This window comes from Stegodyphus dumicola, chromosome 6, assembly GCF_044657685.1.
Source record: "Stegodyphus dumicola isolate Sdum_Otavi_A_Nest chromosome 6, ASM4465768v1".
In the NCBI taxonomy this organism is placed as follows: Eukaryota; Metazoa; Arthropoda; class Arachnida; order Araneae; family Eresidae; genus Stegodyphus; species Stegodyphus dumicola.
The window spans coordinates 115,063,656-115,084,390 of record NC_140773.1 but is presented as its reverse complement, the minus strand read 5'-3'; the positions used below and the strand labels follow the sequence as shown (position 1 = coordinate 115,084,390).

At 31.8% G+C, this 20,735-nt stretch overlaps 1 protein-coding gene across 6 annotated transcripts in view; it reads left to right on the top strand.

Annotated features, from left to right (window-relative positions):
* The window catches only part of LOC118204281 (roundabout homolog 1-like), a 239,073-nt gene that overhangs the window by 164,788 nt on the left and 53,550 nt on the right, over positions 1–20,735 (top strand). For all 6 annotated transcript variants that reach the window (XM_085818850.1, XM_085818849.1, XM_085818847.1 and 3 more), the window contains exons 5-10: positions 301–428; positions 607–731; positions 7,939–8,098; positions 8,185–8,379; positions 18,411–18,500; positions 19,012–19,173. In XM_085818850.1, the coding sequence (XP_085674976.1) occupies positions 301–428; positions 607–731; positions 7,939–8,098; positions 8,185–8,379; positions 18,411–18,500; positions 19,012–19,173 (860 nt within the window). The remainder of the gene's footprint in view (positions 1–300; positions 429–606; positions 732–7,938; positions 8,099–8,184; positions 8,380–18,410; positions 18,501–19,011; positions 19,174–20,735) is intronic.

Genomic DNA, 20,735 nt, shown 5'->3' with positions numbered 1-20,735 from the left:
AACGAAAGGGAAATATATAACTTTCTAAACACATAAATAAGCGTTATACAAGGTCTAAAATTATTTCTGAACATCGTGAGGAAATATAGTAAAATAAATAAAAAATATAAAGATAATAAAGCTAAAAAGAAAAATAAAATTGGGTTAGCAAGAGTGAATGCCACAGCAGACTGGTGTACTGTGAGCTGAGCGAGAGCATTTAAAAAAACATAACAAATCCTTTTGGATGATCATGAAAATTTGAATCTTTTCAGATTTTCTCAGATAATTAGGAAAAATCTTACATGTATTAAATTTCAGATCCCAGATATCAAATGAACGCAGTCTGATTATTAAAAATGTGGATATCTTAGATGAAGGAACATATGTTTGTGAAGCTGAAAATTCTGTTGGAATGATATCATCTGAAGTTACTCTTACTGTTCATTGTGAGTATAAATTTTAAATCCTTCATTTCTAGAAATCCTGCATTTCTGATTCATATATAAAGATATTTTATTTTCATTTTATTCCTTTTGTATGTAGTATGAAGTAAAGTGTACAATATGTTAATTTTCTAATGTATGTTATTTATATATTAGTTTCTGAAGCAAACTTATATTTTAGCTCGGCCTAATTTTTTGGTCAAACCCAAAGATCAAAGAATTGGCTTAAATGGTATTGCCAAAATGGAATGCAGTGCAAGTGGAAATCCGCCTCCATCAATATTTTGGACTAAAGAAGGAAATCAGGTGAACTATTTTAAGTTGATTCACTAAGATAATGGTGATATTTGATTAACTATTTATGTAATCCCCCCCGGGCTATAGGTTTTTTTTGGTGTTGTGTGTGTTTGCATGGTGCTATCATATGTTTTCTTTTTTAAAATGCATCCCGTAATTTTAGAGTCCACTAGCGGCCAATAAGCAAAGTCGTTGAATGTTGTTAGTTTTGCCCTGGTTTCAAATGGGTTGGCTGCATGGGTATTTTCATGGTTTTCCTCATGTATCCTGTGTGCATGAGCCAGTTTCCCTTAGAAAGTCCTCCATAAAGTATCCCTTCCCTTGGGCAGATAACCCTAGTAAGCTTTCCCATAACCAAATAAACCAAACTCCTAATTTCAGTTCCATCCATAAGGAAAAGAAAGGGATTGAAATCAAGTGCTTAAATACATCTAGCAGATATTTTTAGTGAGCAGTTTTAATAATAACGGTAGGTATTTAAATTAAAAACTTAATTTTTTTTAAATTATTAGTAAGTAATTTGGAAAAGTATCTTGTTCCAAGATGTTGTCAATTCTAAGATACTTTCATTTTATGTAACAAAAAGATGCATCTTATATTTAAAGATGTACAGCATATATTTCTGTTTTATTTGAATTAATTTTATTTGAAACAGTACTTTTCTATTATCGTGACCAGATTCAGAAATGTATGTATGCATGTATAAAAACATGTATGTGTATATATAAAAACATGCATGTATATATATGTATGTGTGTATGTGAATGTATGCACAAATATGCATACAAACATACATACATATATATGTACATACATTTCTGAATTCGGTCTCGATAATGAAAAAGTACCTTTGGAAGTTCTGTTGAGTTATAATGAAGCTAATAGTCATAAAACATCTAATAGTCATAAAAAATATCTAATAGTCATAAAAAATATCTAATAGTCTAAACATCTAATAGTCATAAAAAATAAAATGGTCTTACCACAATTTGTCTCATTCTGATATCTAAGATTGGTTAAATAAAATAATTGTGTTAGGTTAGCATGGAGGGTAGTTTTGTTGATTGCATTATGCAACACTCAATGCCTCTATAATAAATGCTGCTAATTATAAATACAGTACAAAGTCCGAGATTCGGACTCGTCGGTACTTCCACGATTCCGGAATTCGGATTTTTCCGGATATTAGATCATCAGTTTAAATCTAGTAAGATGGCATGTAGAAATTATAAAATTAAAAATATGAAATCATGATTTATGAAATAATGAAGCATTTATGATATAAATGGTATCAAAATGTAAAAAAAAAAGCTTAATATTTATAAGTTTACTTTATTAAACATTTCTTTCAGTGTAAGTTGTTTAAGTAGCTTTGTTTTTTATGCTAATACATTCTCTTTAATTCAGTAGACAGACATAATTTCTTGTTTAGTTACATTGTTGAAGTCCTGTTAACTGCTGTGTCGGGAATTCCATCTAGCTTGTCAATCAAAATTTTTTCGTTTTCAGTAACCACTCTGTCACTATTGGTATTGGTATTTTCTGGATCTAGAACCATACTACAGATTTCGCCATCCATTAATTGATTGATAATTGAGAAGCATTGCCATCACAATGAAAAACTTCTTTTATTAAAAATGAATATATATTTTTTTAAAGTTGGTGGTGGCTTTTTTGATGTCCAGATTTTAGATCATTCCGGATATTGGACGTCCGGATCTCGAATTTTGTTGCATTACTTCAAGACAGGAAATAATTATTCCAGTATTATTGAAGAGAAAAATAGAAGTTATAGCTATCCTTTAATGATAAAGAAATCATAAGCAACTATTAAGCTGTAATAATTTGGTAAAAAATAATAAACAGTTCATTTATGACTGAAAAGCTGCACATCTATAATTGAATATAATTCTGTTAACTTTCATTGCTATCTATCTAATTTTTGGGCCCACCAGCGGCCGAGCGGTAAAGTCGCTGAACACTGGTAGTTCGGTCCGAGGTTCGAATCCCGCGAACGGGTTGGCTGCATGGGTGTTTTCGTGGTTTTCCCCATGTGTAACGTGTATACGAGCCAGTTTCCCTTAGAAAATCCTCCACAAAGGCATCCCTCCCCTTAGGCAGATAGCCCTCGAGGCTTTGCCATAATCACACACACACTATCTAATTTTCCAATTTTAAAGGCATAAAAGTGTTTCAATGGGCATATCCAGTTTCTTATTCAAAAGACAGTGTAAAATTTTGATTCTCCCTTTGTGTGTGTGGGTTTTCAGTTAAATATCCTTTTTGATTATTTCATAAAATATTTCTAAAAGGTATTCTTTTGACCAATATTGGCTTAAATAGTTTTATTTGCTTGCCTACTAGAATATAAAACAGAGCAGTCCAGAGCAGGTGTTTGGTATAAAAATAAAGCAGAATGCTTGTCAAGAACTGATAATTTCACTAAATAAAAATTAGAAGACATTCATAATGCCAAGTCATAAATGTTGAAATTTATGTGAACATAAGTATTTAATGTAATTTAATTGTTTATTGACAATAATAAAAGATCATGGTATAAATCAGGATAACTTATAATAAATAATAGGTTTAGTAATTAGTAAATCAAAGCAAATTAGTAAAATAATAAATGGGAAACAGAATAATAGTGGGAAAAATACTCGTATATTATCAGAGGTGAATTTATGAAATTTTGAAACTGATTTTGCTGAGTTTTTGTAGCTGCTTATGTTAAGATAGATATCTGATATGTTTACTATTTTTTAAATGTTATGATGTGGGCACCATGGCTTCCTTGTACGACCTATTAAATTTTACAAATTTTTTGCTGCTTTCATTTAAACTTATTTCCTTGAATTTTATTAAAGATATATTTCTAATTCAATCAATTCAGTTCTGACTTCTCAGCAAGGCAAAAATGCATAAAAACTCAGTCACCATTAAAAATTGTAAAAAACATAAAACACCAAATTTAGTTTAAAAAAGAATACAAATCTGAAGGTTTTCAGATTTTATATTAAATCCAAAGGAGCTTTTTTTTTTAAAGTTTTATGTGTTTCCTTTATTTATTAAGTGTCATGTTCTCAATTAAACCGTAAAATTCAATTCAACAGCAATATTACAAAATATTTAAAGAGCATATCTTTAGAATTTCTCATACACAATCTAGGGTGCTGGAGATAAATTTTTTTTTCTCGTACAGTGTTGCCATTGCTCGCTGTGAAATCATTGAGAGTCTTAATCAAAAGCTCATAAATGCTTTACAAATTTGAAATAAATAATAAAACAAATTCCAAATTTGGGCTTCCAGATGCCCATATTCGGGTGGAGGATTACGTTATTCAAAATTTGATGTATGTAGGTACCTAGGTATGTTGATGTATGTAGGTACCATTGTTTTATCACAATGCGAGAAACATAAACATATTTTTGCAGCTATTATATTATTTAATTTATTTAAATATAATACAGAGCGATAATATTTGGTGGCAACAATTTGAAAAGTGAAATGCCACAAAATGCATAAATGAAATTAAAACAAGCAGTTCGAACAGTGGACAGGAAGACAAAATTTTTGGTGCACAAAATTGAAGGTTAACTTTTGTTCACACTGGGCAAAAAGCCACTGAAGTTTATGCAAAGAATATGCATTCTTTCTTTGGTTTATACACCAACTGATCTAATTTACTACTCTGCTAAGATTTTCAAATGTAAACAAATGGCAGCCTCGTTAGGTTATTGGTTTTAAATAATGGTTACCTGTATAGTGGTTTTAAATTGTTGATAATTCTGCAACCATTGCATTCAGGTTTATTTAAAGGCATGAAAACTTTAACCGGAACATAAGAACTGCATAATTCAATCAATTTTAAAGCAAAAAATGAACAGTTTACCAGTGTATAAAAAAAACTGAACTCAGGGAGGCAGGTAACAGAGTGTCTATATTTATTTATTTATTTATGTATGCAACAAAAAACGGACTTGCACAATTACATGTTATCCCATATATGCCTTTTTTATTCTCTGCTTAATGTTTATTAGTATAAAAATATCAGTGATGCAGCATCATATTGTTTATGGGGATTCTCATATTTTAGATAATATTGTGTATTATTATTATGTTCTTTAACAAAGTTGCTATTCTGCCAGTTATGGTTTGATGTATTATGCCTGCAAGCAAGTTTTAATAGTATGGTTGTCCTCTAGTGGTATAAATAGCAATCCAGCTAATAGTTGAGAGATCCATGGGGCAAATCCCAGTGAGCCAGCGAAGGTATAATTGAATTTTTTTAATTATTTTATCTATAAACTGCTTCATGGACCTCTTCTCCCTAAGACAGCCAAAGGATTATAGTATCATCTTTTCTAATGCTATCATATTTGATTAAAATTAACCTTGTATTAAGGCAATGCTGGGTTGTTTGAAAGCATTAAAATCTGTTCAGCCTGAAGGATGGGTATAGTGGATATGCCATGTCTTGTAAATTCTGAAGGTTTTCTTTATTATTAATTTTCATTACTGCAGTTTTAATTCATGAAAGTAATGTATTTGTAACTTATATGGCTGGTTTTACCGATAACCAAAGCATCGAGAAAAATGTTGCCACTATTAGATGCCTTACCCCCTTACAATAAAATACACTTTTGAATAGCAAAATTTTAATAGAAATGTTAGGAAAATCTTAAATTTAAAACCTCTTGTGCTCGAGGCACTTTTCTGTCGAGTGAACCACCAACTTGAGAGTAATCAGCCACTCCCGCTTATATCATGAGTTCCTTATTGTTAACTTAAAATAATTTTGGACACAATAAAACACTTTAAACTCGTATATTTTAACATTATACATATTTTTTTTAACTTAATGAAACATATGTATTAAACATTACGTTCTAAAATTTTGCTTCATATGATATTTTACAAAACAATCTCCAATATGCATCCTTGGCTTGTCGGGGCATGTGTCACAGTAGTATACAGTTTGTCGCCTTTGGGACGTTCTTTGGGAGCAAACCTTGCAATCTTTCTTTTGCCCCATCAAAATAATACGCAGCTTCCCATTTAGTCGGATCGCTTCAGAAATGCTGTGTGAAGTAGAAGCTGTGCTGGGTTGTTTTTGTCGAAAGTCTCCTCTCAGTTGATCCACTAAAGTTTTCAAATATTGTAGGTGACTAAGCGGCCGTTCGTTTCTTTGCTTCTTTACGATTTATAAAGAATGTATGAATTGATGGAGCAGATCTTCAAACCCCCAAAAAATAGTTTTCGCCACCATTTTACGGATTTTCTTAAAAAACAATATGTCGAAGCCAGTTGGTCAGCTCGATCAACACCGCTCATAAATTTGATGTAATTTACAATAACATTGGGCTTTTTTATAATGACTTCAATACTGCCTCGTAGAGTTCTTCTTAGAGGAGTTATTCCCACATTATTCCAAGTAGTCAAAGCCGTCACGATCCTCTTGTCCTTCCACGCAAGAACCAAAATATTACCTTTATGATATGCACATGTGGTTCGATTCTCAAATTTTGGCTTTCGTATTTCACATGGCAGGTGCTTTCTATTTGTCATGATTGTCCCAGTTAAGTGGCACTTTTGTTTGCGTAATTCTTCCGCCAATATGTAACTCGTATAATAATGGTCCTTGAACATGTGGTGTCCCTGAACACCGGGAATTTTATCCTGTATCATTTTGTATAGATGTAGCGGTATTCTGGTTGATACCGTTAGATCGGGTCTTATCAAAGTCTCTGTTGTTAGAGATCCATAATACGGCAGAATAGCACAAATGAAGCCGGTATTTGAATCTGCGAGCGTATAAACCCGAATACCCCATTTTGTAGGTTTCATTGGATTGTACGTAATGAATGATATGCGGCCTTTGAATTTGACAGTCAACTCATCCACACAAATCTGCTCTCTGGGTACAAAATAATTCAACAACCTTTCATTTATATACTCGAGGAAACCAGATACTAACTGCAAATGGGTTCTTGGGTATTTTTCGACCAGTATTCTTGTATGTTTGCCAGTGGCATTGTCCCTATATTTATGATTGCCCCAATAAACGCCCAAAATTCGGTAACTGTTACATCGTACCATGATCGCCATATAGAATGGGATGATAAGGTCTTCCCTTCCACCTTCCTTGCAGTGTTATTGTTAGTTTCCTACACTATGTCAGTAACTAATTCCTCGGTGAAAAATAATTTGAAAAAATCTATTGGTTCTTTTATGTGTGCAAATACGTGCAGTCCTACTTGTCTTTCACCGGATACAAACAGTATTCTTCTGGGGATTTCTTCGGATTCTGTACACACTGTCTATTCTGAAGGTTCAGTCTCTTCTGTACAATCACTTCGGCTTCCAGATTCACTATCGATTATTTTGATTTTTTGTCGTCATCACTATCTTTATCACTTCCGTCTTCGTTCTCATGGGCAAGCTGTCTATGTAGTGATGTAATTTCGTTCGTTATTGCCGAAAAATTAAACTCATCTTCGCTAGAAGTAATTTCTTCATCATGTTCCATACTTATTGGGCTCAGTAACTTTGAAAGAAATACTGCGATCGGCAAGAAGGTTGAGTTCGAACTGATGTTGAAGACAGAGTCCTACCCGCGGTCACAAGTATTTTTGAGATAAGACATTTAATCACATAAGCATTGCAAAGACAACCTTTATTTGAGATAAGACATCCTTATAGCTATTCAGACACCTCGTAATATGATCTGCAAAAATCCAAGTAGATCTCTCAAGTGATATTCCATAGGTCAAACACAAATAAGCACATCGATTCGAACGGTGCCTCTCAGGTACCGCTCGAGTTATCGCATCACATGCAGTGGTGCCTGAGAGGCACCGCTCGATTGCAAAGGGTTAATTTTGTTTCAAAAATACGAATTCTTACCTTAATAAGAAAAAAAAATTTTTTTTTATGCTAATTTTTACAAATTCCGTAGGTAGATTAAATATACACACTTGAAAAGAATTTGAAAATTCTAATATTTTAAAGCCAAAAGACAATTTTTTACGAACGAAGAACCGATTTCACAATTCTTATTACTTGGTTTAGGTTATAGCCTTGGATTTGATGCTTGTTTGCCAATAAATGCAACCAGACCATAGGTTTTAAGCACTGATTGCTAGTAAAACTGATAAATACCCTTTTAAATGCAAGCGTAATAATTTCTGTAACGATTTTTTTTCTCTTTTTAAGGTGTTGATGTTTCCTCAAAGGTCTTATGGAAGATTCTCAGTGAATAGGGAAGGCACTTTAATTATTTCTGGAGTTCGTAAAGAGGATGATGGATATTACATATGTTCTGTTTTGTCTGGTATTGGATCATCAATGGCTAAGGCTTATTTGGAAGTTACTGGTATTAAAATTTTCCTTAGAATATCATCCAAAAAATTTTTGGTTTCATTAACTAGTGCAGATTTTTATGTTTATTTTTTATTGTAGCTATAGGAGATCTACCAGCTCCCGTAATAAAGTTAGGACCTGCCAATCAAACATTGCCTCTGAATACCAAAGCAAGGCTTCCTTGTGAGGCGAGTGGTAATCCTGCACCTGTTATTCGATGGCTAGTAAATTCAACACCACTGGCCCAAAACTCTAGATTTAGGATTTTGGATTCTGGGACTTTGGAAATTGATAGTAAGCAGAATTAAATGTAGTATATAGTTTTTACAAATGTGAAAGAAATTCAAAAATAAACTTAATATGTAATATAATACTGGAGACACTAAATATAACTTAATAAAAATTACATAAATAATAATAATAGTTATTATTATTATTTATGTACATTTTAGTATTAAATTTTTGAATGTCTATAATTTTTTGATAATAATAACAACAACAATAATTTTTATATTGTATGTATGTATGTGAAAAATCTCAGATCAGGGTCTTAAAAGTGTTTTAAGTTTCAGTCTTCCTCAAGTAATCTGCCATTTATGCTTCTGAAACTTACTTCCATAGTTTCTTTCCTGGTTCTGTCTTCCCTTTTTTCTGTTTATTTTATTTCAAAGTAATGCAAAAACATTTCTTGGAGAAGTAATGCAAAAACATTTCTTGGAGTCTAAAAATTAATTAATATAATGTTTAGTATCTCAATTCAGTGTACATAGTCTGAATTTAAATTAGTTTAATAAATGTATTTGTAGGTATTGTTTAGGGGGGAATGATCATTTAGGTAGAGGTAGATTTTTTTTTGTAACTTTCTTTTAGTCAGTTTTTATTGAATGCCATAATTAATTGTTGGTCATTATTACATTACCAGATATAATTATTCTTTAAATTTTAGTACAAATATCCAGTTAACCTCCTTTGGAAATACTATTTCATTGCATAGAATAATTGGTGTAAATATAAAATCATTAATTATGGGGTCACCTTAAGAAATTATAAATTTTATTCTTTTAAAGTCATAATCAGTTAAGAGTGTAAATATGCTAAATTATTTTCTTCAACATTTGTATTCAAATTTAATATAATTTACCTGAAAATGTAAATAACTAGAGAACAGTATGATAATGTTTTAATATAAAAAGAAAGCCAAAATCCTTATAATAATACTTTTTTGTAGTCGAATAATATAAATGGAAGTTGAAAAAAACTACACTTAAGTAAGGCAGTAATGTGTTTTCATTCTTCTTCCTGCTGATTTTCTAACTCTCAAAAGTTTATAGCATACTAAATATTTAAAAATTTGATTTATTGATTTTTGTTGTTTTTAGTTTAATGGTGTAATTTATGTGCAGCTTAATGCTTTAAAAAATGTACCCTTGTAAACAGTTGGTGACAGTTTTTAAGCAGTGAAGTAAGATAAATGGATATAGCAGAGCTCTGGTCATAGAATTCCAACAAATACAGTCAAAAGTCGTTAATCCGGACTCGTCAAGACTTCGGCGATTCCGGATTATCGATTTTTCTGGATTATAGATCATCAGTTTAAATTTCTTAAGATGGCATGCAGAAATTCTAAAATTAAAAATATGAAACCGTAATTTATGAAATAAAGAACAATTATGATCTAAAAAATTTGCAAGAAGAAAATAATATTTATTTGTTTACTTTATTAAACATTTCTTTTAATGTAAGTTATTTAAGTTTTGCTTCGTTTCATGTGATAATACTTTCTCTTTAATTCTATTAAACAGACATAATTTCTTGTTCAGTTACAAAGTTCCGCTGTTCAAGTCCTATAATTGCTGTGTCGAGAACACAGACTAATTTGTCAATCGAAATTTTTTCAGCAACAGCAATATCGCATGAGCATATCTTCTATAACCTCTGTTACTTTCTTCGCTATCGGAAGCGAATTATAATGACGAGGAACTTGTTTTAAATCATATCAAAGACGGAGCATATCGAGATGAAATACTACATTTGGTAAGGAATTATAAGCCAAATAAAATAAAAACATCTGCGCTGAAGATAAGGATAGTGCTGACAGATCAACTTCCAATTCATTACGCGCCCGCTGCGGCGTTCCCCCCGCCGAGCAGCGTGAAATTGATAAACAGATTTCGGATTTCAAAACATACTTTCGCTTTAGATCCTTTACATATTAACAAATATATATCGGAAATTCTATTTGATATAATCGAAAGTTTAAGCTTACTTTTATAAAATTGCTCTTACAGTCTGCAAAAAATAATAAGCCGGATCCAATTCGAAAATTAAGGAACAACACAATCATCAACATTAACTGAAATAGATAATTTTAGCTTATACGTCCATTATACATAAAACGCGCACGCAAAAACGTATTCTGCACTTGCGCACACTCATATGCGCAGTCGTAAAAGGTCTTACGCGCACGTGTAAACGCTTATGCGCATGTGTCAACGCGGCGCATGCGCAGAAATTTTTTAGTTTTGAGGTCCGGATTATAGATTATTCCGAATTATGGGTGTCCGAATTAACGACTTTTGACTGTACTCTTGGTTCATAGCATCAGTGGTATAGAAGAATACTTCCATGATGTCCAGATTCAGAACATAAGCCTGTTTAATAGTTATCATGTGCAATTAATTGGTGCCTTTAATTTGGTTAAATTAAAAACTGAATGAAATAGATGCTTCAGTTTCAGAAAGCACTCATTTAATGTGTACCAAAAAAGTACTATTTTGAATTATCAATATTGAATACATTTATTGCAGTTAATGAAAAAGGTGAGATTTGTTTTCCTTGCTTATTTTTTGAAATTTTAGAATCAAACTGGACATACTACTTCATTTCATGTTTCACATTGATTTTTTTATAATGCTTGCTTTGTACCATTGCAAACTACTGAAAACCCAGTTTTTCATCAGAATCACTTATCTTTTAATGATATTTAAATATCAGTCAGCTGCCTGTGATTGAATTAGATCATCAGTGGGTTTGCTATAGAACAATAAAATTTCCTTTTACAGATATAAATTCAAGTGGAGCTTTGAAAGAGCCTTGAATCTGTTATACAGTCAGAAGTCGTTAATTCGGACACCCACAATTCGGAATGATCTATAATCCGGACCTCAAAACCAAAAACTTTCTGCGCATGCGCCGGGTTGACACATGCGCATAGGCGTTTACGCGTGCGCGTAAGACCTTTTACGACTGCGCATATGAGTGTGCGCAAGTGCAGAATACGTTTTCGCGTGCGCGTTTTATGTATAATGGACGTATAAGCTAAAATTATCTATTTCAGTTAATGTTGATGATTGCGTTGTTCCTTAATTTTCGAATTGGATCCGGCTTATTATTTTTTGCAGACTGTAAGAGCAATTTTATAAAAGTAAGCTTAAACTTTCGATTATATCAAATAGAATTTCCGATATATATTTGTTAATATGTAAAGGATCTAAAGCAAAAGTATGCTTTGAAATCCGAAATCTGTTTATCAATTTCACGCTGCTCGGCGGGGGGAACGCCGTGGCGGGCGCTTAATGAATTGGAAGTTGATCTGTCAGCACTATCCTTATCTTCAGCACAGATGTTTTTATTTTATTTGGCTTATAATTCCTTACCAAATGTAGTATTTCATCTCGATATGCTCCGTCTTTGATATGATTTAAAACAAGTTCCTCGTCATTATAATTCGCTTCCGATAGCGAAGAAAGTAACAGAGGTTATTGAAAACGAAAAAATTTCGATTGACAAATTAGTCTGTGTTCTCGACACAGCAATTATAGGACTTGAACAGCGGAACTTTGTAACTGAACAAGAAATTATGTCTGTTTAATAGAATTAAAGAGAAAGTATTATCACATGAAACGAAGCAAAACTTAAACAACTTACATTGAAAGAAATGTTTAATAAAGTAAACAAATAAATATTAAGCTTTTTCTTTTTGCAAATTTTGATACCCTTTAGATCATAATTGTTCTTTATTTCATAAATTACGGTTTCATATTTTTAATTTTAGAATTTCTGCATGCCATCTTACGAGATTTAAACTGATGATCTATAATCCGGAAAAATCGATAATCCGGAATCGCCGAAGTCCCGACGAGTCCGGATTAACGACTTTTGACTGTATATGTTGACTCGTCAAACATAAATAGATTACTGTTTATTTATAAGATTAAATTAGATTACTTATACATAAGAGAGACATTGATGCTGCATAGTCGGCAGCAAGTGACGAAAGTGATGCAGTATAATTACCGTGCACTTGCCTAGCTACAGTAAGGTTAGAGGCACTGCCATTTATTGGCTAGCACAGTAAAAAATATCTAACATGGCTTTTTATATGTAGAACAAGACTAGTGCATGTTACTAAATTAGTACAATAATTATTTTAATTCATTACTTAGCAGTTAACTTAAGAACACATTTTGGCATTAAAATTATTACTTAACAGTTCATTTTAGAGAACTTAGCAAAATTACATACCTTAAACAGTGGCATAACTAGAAATCTTGGGCTCCTATGCAAAAACATTTTGACCCCTCCCCCGGTAATTTACAGTACTCCAATAAAAAATCTGAATGCCTTCAGATTTTACCTTTTGCCCAAAGCATTGTTCTTTTAGCATTTAATGTGCTATCTTTGTTTATTAAATATAATGTTCGTCGCACTTAAACCATAAAATTCAGTTCAACAGCAATATCGCATGAGCATATCTTTAGAATTTCTGATATACAGTGTCATGCGCTGTAGATATAATTTTTTTTTCGTGCAGTATTGCCATTGCTCGCTTTGAAATCGTTTAGTTTTTAAACCAAAAATTCATTAAAGTGTTACAAAATATGAAATCAATAATAAAACAAATTACAAATTCGGGCTTCCAGATGCCCATATTCAGTGGAAGATTACATTATTCAAAATTTGATAGCTCTAGGTATTGTAGTTTCATCACAGTGCAGGAAACATACTCTTATTTATGCAAATTCTTCACTGTTTAATTTCTTCAAATATAACACAGAGCTCTAATATTTGTTGGCAACAATTTGAACAGTGAACTGACATTTATAGTGAACCAACGTGAAATGCCAAAACGAAATTAATAGCCCTACTGGGCTAACGACCTTAAAAAAAAAAAAAAAAAAAAAAAAAAAAAAAAAAAAAAAAGAAAGAAAGAAAGAAAGAAAAAGAAGATGAAAGAATCTTTAAAGGTTTTAAATTTTAACAGCCACCCAAAAAGGGGTTTGTGAAGAATTTTTATGCTCTTGCTGAGTACGTAGTCCTTTCTGCTAATCATTCCTTTTATTTATTTATTTATTTTGCCTTTATTATTAAACATAATTTTTTTTCACTTACCTCATAGACAGTTCAGCACCCAAATCACAAAATTTTTAAAAGCTGAATAGCAGCATATGTTTAGAACTCCCAAATGCAATGTTAAATTTTGGTATACATTTTTATAGTCTTTTCAGTCTTTTCGCAGTTTATTATATCAATATTCAGTTTTCTTAGTATAATGACTAACTGACTCACAATTTATTTTTTTGTCTCCTCATTATTAACTTTTTATGTATTAAATTTTTTTTACTAAATATCGCAATCTCCGCACTTATGTCAAATAAAACACGTTCTACATTAAAATCTCAATATGTTTTAAAACAGCATATATTTAGAATTCTCGATAGAGCATTAAAGCTTGCCATACATATTTTTATATTTGATATACAGTCAAAAGTCGTTAATCTGGACTTGTCGGGACTTCGGCGATTCCGGATTATCGATTTTTCCGGATTATAGATCATCAGTTTAAATCTGATAAATGGCATGCAGAAATTATAAAATTAAAAATATGAAACCATAATTTATGAAATAAAGAACAGTTATGATCTAAAGGGTATCAAAATTTACAAAAAAAAAAAAAAAAAAAAAAAAAAAAAAAAGCTTAATATTCATTTGTTTACTTTATTAAACATTTCTTTCAATGTAAGTTGTTTAAGTTGCTTCGTTTTTTATGTGATAAAACATTCTTTTTAATATTATAAACAGACATAATTTCTTGTTCAGTTACAAAGTTCCGCTGTTGAAGTCCTATAATTGCTGTGTCGAGAAAACCGACTAATTTGTCAATCGAAATTTTTTCGCTTTCAATAACCTCTGTCATTTTCTTCGCTATCCGAAGCGAATTATAATGACGAGGAATTTGATTTAAATCATATCAAAGACCGAGTACATCGAGATAAAATACTACATTTAGTAACGAATTATAAGCCAAATAAAATAAAAACATCTGCCCTGAAGATAAGGATAGTGCTGACAGATCAACTTCCAATTCATTGCTGGCGCCGGCTGCCGCGTTAAAGATAAACAAAGTTTAGATAAACAAACGTTAAAGTTTAGATAAACAAAGGATATGCCTTTATCCATTTTTTGCAGCAATTCTACTTTTTGTTTAATGGACTTCGAAACATACTTTCGCTTTGTAGATCCTTTACATATTAGTAAATATATATCAGAAATTCTATTTGACATAATCGAAAGTTCAAGCTTACTTTTATAAAATTGCTCTAACAGTCTGCAAAAAGTAATAAGCTGAATCCAATTCGTAGATTAAGGAACAACACAATCTGCAACATTAACTGAATTAGATAATTTTAGCTTAGCTTATATCGTCCGTTATACATTAAACGCGCATGTGTAAACGTATTTTGCGCATGTGCACACGCATAGTTGCAGCCGTAAAGGTCTTACGCACATGCGTCAACGCGACGCATGCACAGAAAGTTTGTAGCTTTGAGGTCCGGATTATAGATCATTCCGGATTATGGGTGTCCGAATTAACGACTTTTGACTGTAGTAATTTTTACCACAGCCAACTCACTCTTTTCGCATGCCAGAAAATTTGATATGTTGGCTGCAATATAAAATTGTTTTCTAGAACTGGAATTTCTGGGAATTCTAGTAAATTTAGGGGGGCTGTATCTTCACGTTTGCTTCCTTTACCAAGTGCTCGTTAAAGAAATTTAGAACTTGTTTTCATAGTAAACCCGAGCAAAAGTCTGGCCCCGGTTTAGGTAATGACTTAGGTAGGTTTAGGTAGGTTAGGTAGAGTCAGAACAAAAGCATATGTCTGCAATGCTTTGTATTCAGTGCAACACTGAATTCAGCTGTTTTATCTGCTTGCAAGAGTCCCCTATCTGCGTCATATATATATGGCAGGTAGGTGACCCTTAAAAACTTTAAAAAAGGTGGTTAAATTTAAACATGTAAATGTAGTTGAACAGGACATTCAAGGTCCCCTAAGGCTGCTATCACACGTCGGTTTGTTTCGGAAGAACAACTGTTTTTAACAATTTTTCTGCTTTGTCACAACAGCCAATCAAAACAGATTGCTTTGGGGTTAACGCAGGGATAACTGGTTCCCCACTACAAACAAGCTGATAGCTGATTGGTTGAAAACGAACAACCTGCAATTTTTTTGGAAAGGAAGGAAAAAGTCGCGCGTCTTTCTTTCAATAGTAAACCAGGCAGAAAAATTGTCCGAAACAGTTGTTCGTGTGAAACAAACGCCGTGTGATATGGGCCTAAGCCTTCGGGCCCCTATGCGATGGCATTCCTTGCATACCCTTATTTACGCCACTGACCTTAATAGCTCACTTAAATCTTTAAAATTATGATTTACTAATTAAACTGATATTTTAGAGTTCTAAACAGTTCATTAAATTCCATAATTAGTCTATAAAGTATGATTTTATGGCATCAAAATTTCTTCCTAATTGTCTCTATATCGAAGAGGTTTTATTCTATTTCTGCTTGATCATCTTAACACTGGTTCAGTTGACATATTTCCTGCAATTTGAGACTGTTCCTTAGGTGAATTCTGCGTATCATCATGTACAAGAACAGGTTGATCCATCGTTGATTGACCAAGTCCAAACAAATCTTCTGTTGTTCTGTTCCACTATGTAGTTTTATACCGAGACTTGTCTTTATGAATGTGATGTTGGTTTCTCCTATACACAGTTCCATCATTTGCTTTTATGACATAAGATCTTGGTTGAGGACCTGTCTTCATGATCTTACCCTGTTTTTAAGGCTCTTTAATTTTCTCTTAGAAGTACACTTTATCATTTTCATGAAGTTTTGGAAGCTGGGTTGCATGTTTATTGGCATATTTCTTTTGCTTCATCTACCTTTGTCTAAGGCTTTGCTTGCACCTTTTATTTGAAATTTTGGTTGCAATGCTTTAGGATGTGATGGCAGAAAAGATCTCAGTCTTCTTCCCATTAATAATTCAGCTGGGGATGGCAAATCTTTTGCAGGTTGAATTCTATAATCTAGCAAAACAATATATAAGTCTTTTCCTTCTTCTGCAGCTTTGTTCAGAGACTTCTTGAGAGTTTGGACAGATCTTTCAGTTTGCCCATTTGCTCTAGGAAAATGTGGTGATGTGATGTTATGTGTAACACCCCATTCTTCAAGAAATTTTAGCAGTGCTTCCGAGTTGTATGGTGTTCTACTATCAGTGATGAGCTTCTCTGGTATTCTATGTGTTCCAAAAATGGACTTCATAACTATCATTACAGCTTGAGCTGTTATAATTTTAGGTGGTTTCAGCTCTACATATTTTGAAAAGAAGTCTATCATTAACAGATATTATTGTCCTTTCAGGTAAAAGAAATCACAATCAAGTTTTTTCCAGGGTCTCTCCGGTAGATCACAGTCTAAAAGAACTTCTTTCTGATTAGCTTGTTGATATTTCTGACATATCTCAGATTTGGAAACATATTCTTCCACATGTTTGTTGATGTTAGTCCAGTAAAAGTATTCTCTAGCTTTACTAGAAACTATACCTTTCTGAGACACATGCAGGTTTTTCATAATTACTTTCCTAAGAGATGCTGGCACAACTATTTGTTGTCCTTGACAAATTAGTCCATCCTTTGTCACATAAAGCTCTTCTTTGCAGTGCCAGTAAGGTTGTGCTGCTGGCCTTGTTTTGCTTCTTTCTGGCCATCCATTTTTTATGTGAAATAACACATCTTGAAATTCAGGGTCCTTTTCTGTAATTTTTATGATTTCCTGCCACTTTTTTGGATAGGCTTGTGTTAATAGACTGAAATGAACAGTAGGTTCTTGGCTAAAGGTATCATCAAAGGTGTCAACAGTTGACTGTGCTCTGGACAGGGCATCAGCTATTAGCAGTTCTTTTCCTTGGACATATTCCAATTTCAGATCATATCTGTTCACTTTGAGGAGCATGCGCTGAAGACGAGGTGAGATTGTATCATAAGATTTCTTGCTAAGGACTAGTAATGGTTTGTGATCAGTCTGCATTGTTACATGTCTTCCGTACGTATAGTAGTTGAAATGTTCTAACCCATATACAACTGCTAAGAATTCTTTTTCAATCTGCGCATACCTTTGCTGCATTTCTGTTAATGATGCTGATCTAAAAGCCACTGCCATCTATCGGCTAGCACAGTAACAAATATCTAACAGAATCTCTGCAACCTTTTTGACATCATCTTTCTTCTTTTTCTTAAAAGTAATTATAAAGCAAACTGAAGATCTGATAACGATGGTTTGCTCTAATCTGTTTGATGGGTTTTGTATCATAGCACCATCACATTGATTGTTCAGTTTTAAAGCTATGCCATCTTCACACAAGTTGCATATCATTTAAAAATATTGGAATATTTTACAATATCTCATCCATGATACTTTATGAAACATTATTTAATGTTTCATAAAGTATAACATTATTAACAAATTATCTTTGGAAACATTAACTTTATGAAATTAAAAATAATTCTTAATGACTATACTCAGAAAATATAACAGCTGAACTTGATTGTATTAATGCTGCAAAACTTGATTGTATTATTGAACTTGATTGTATTAATGCTGCTTTGTTCTATTTTATTATCAATGAATAAATGGTAATCTTATTGTAATAATTTGTAACAGAATGATACCTTCATGAGAGCAAAAAAAGGCAAATTTTTATTTTATTTTAACCCCCCCCCCACACACAAAGCTGAATATATAAAAATGCAGGATTATCAATTCAAGTGTTTTATCATTTAAAACTTTAGTAATGTGCATTCAGTTTCTTTCAGGAAACACATAAATTCCAAAACATAGCATTGAAAATTTTAAGCGAGATTGGGTTGTATGCAGATGAAGTTATCACTTTTATTTCTTGTACCATGATATATTCTTTTTATATTTTATTTTATGCTGTAATGTATTGAAAAACAAGTAAAACAATTAAATATCTATCTTTTCAGGTTTGCAGCCTGAAGATACTGGTGTATATACCTGCACAGCATCTAGTGAAAGTGGTGAAACTTCATGGAGTGCTACGCTTACAGTTGAATGTGAGTTTTCTAAATAAGTACATTTGCAATTAAATTTATTTTGTAATCATGATTGTTTTACTAGTGTCTTACTTTTCCAAATTCTTAATTAAAAAAGTTTTAATGATTGCATAGCTATTTATTTTGTTTTTTAAATTTTATTTCAGTTAGATGATTAAATTTAAGCAGTTTTTTACTGTATCATTTGATGAAAGTTTAAAGTTGAAATACTTTAAAACTGTGAAATCTCAATTTATTTCTTATTTGACCTGATGCTGAACTAAATTATTGCATTTAATAGGGTTATTTCTACAAACATTCTATTAAAGTAAATTTAATTAATGCCTAAGAATAAAAAAAATAAATCTAAGAATAAGAAATTTGTAATAGCTATTTTAATTTAAATAAATTTTAATATAAACTATTTTCTAATTTTCAAAGTTATGAAAATTTCAAAAAGTTGTAAAACATAATTTTTTAGCATGAGAATTTTCTTTCAAATAACATAATTTTGTGCACTTTAAATTTTTAGCTCCTAGGAATCCAAATGTCATTTTTCATAGAATGCCTGACCCCGTTAATTTCCCAGGACCACCTTCTAAACCTGTAGCTTCAAATGTTTCTGAAACATCTGTTACGTTATCATGGAAGAAAAATGCAAAACCGGGTGCCTCGCCTTTGATTGGATATACAGGTATGATTATCATATATTAACTTTTTATGTAGGTAAAATGTAATTTTAATATTCATGCAAAATATACAACTGCTGTAAGCTGCAGTAAGATAATTTCTCTAGGGTTGTCAGAAAGTGAGATTCAGCACTAAATTGTCCATTTTGCGATATTTGCGAACAATTGGGGATGTGCTGTAGACAGAGCAAGAACATTCTAGAATGCATTTTTAGCAGTTTTCCTCTGGAATGTTCCTGAAGTTAGGTTATACATACCCTGCCTGTATGTGGAGAAAGTAGTATTTTGATTCAGTAGTGTAGTAGTGTCTTGAGTTCAGATATTGGCTTGAGAGCAATCGACTAACTGGGAGCTGTACTTTAGCCCTTTGGCATGAAGATATCTTCACCATTATATCCTGAAGGCTGTGCTGCTGATTGTTTCAGTGTGTTTATTATAGTTTTCAATGACTGTGAATGTGTCTTTGGAACTGTCCTGTATAATACTGGCAAATAAATTGTGTTTTGATTATTTATCGTAATCATCAATTACTCCAAATCCACAAACTCCATGAAATGCAATAGTATTTCTATATGAGAATACTTCCATGATTTATATATTCATTTTCATTGTAAATTGAGAAAGAATTTATGAGTCAAAAAAAATTCTGAATTATTATTTCTTTTATGGACAGCTGTATAACATTATCTTTTACTCATGGCTATCAGTAAAGAATTCATAAACATTTAAAAAGTAAAATTTCTCAAGTAATTAAATGAAAAATGTTGAGCATGAATTAAAAGTTACTAAATATATGAATTAGTAAAGTTGTACAAATAATAGATAAATGTCATAAAAAAGTGTAGAATAAGCATGTTTTTATATTTTAGATTAAATGCTAGTTAAATAAATATAAGCTACTATAACATGAACTGCTAAAGTAGTCACCACTTCATGTTATTTAATATAGTTTTATTTATGAATTATTATTTATTAATATAAATTTGTTTTTTTAAGATTTTAAATGAATTATGGATTATGTCAAGGAAGTTAAATTTATAAAATCAATGTGTTGTTGAAAATTGCATCCATAATACATATTTTCATGTACATTTTTATATATTTTGAAAAAATATAGCACTAATTTAAACATGATACATAGCAATCACATGTTGGTGCGACCACCTTAACAGAAGTTGCTAAATTTTGAAAATGTACCATATGCATACCAATTTTTAAGTTTTGAGAAGCAGTATTACGGTTTGTGTATGCATTTCTTTAAAGGCATTGCAAGTTTCAAAGTTTCATACAGACAAACTGTGATATTTTTTGTCTTAAAGTCAGTTTGGAAATATGTGCTTCTGAAGTGTTAGTTTCATGTTGGTGGCCACGAGAGGGCACAGCTTTTTCATTTTATGTTTATTGTTTTTCTTACCTCTTTGCAGATTTTTTGATTGAGATTTAATGGCAATGACAAAAAAACCTCCTTAAACAAATGAATTGTAAGTAGCCGTAAATAAAATTTTCCATGTGATAAAATGGCAAACAATTTCAAGTGTCCTGTGGATTTCTTGAAAGAAAAGTAAGC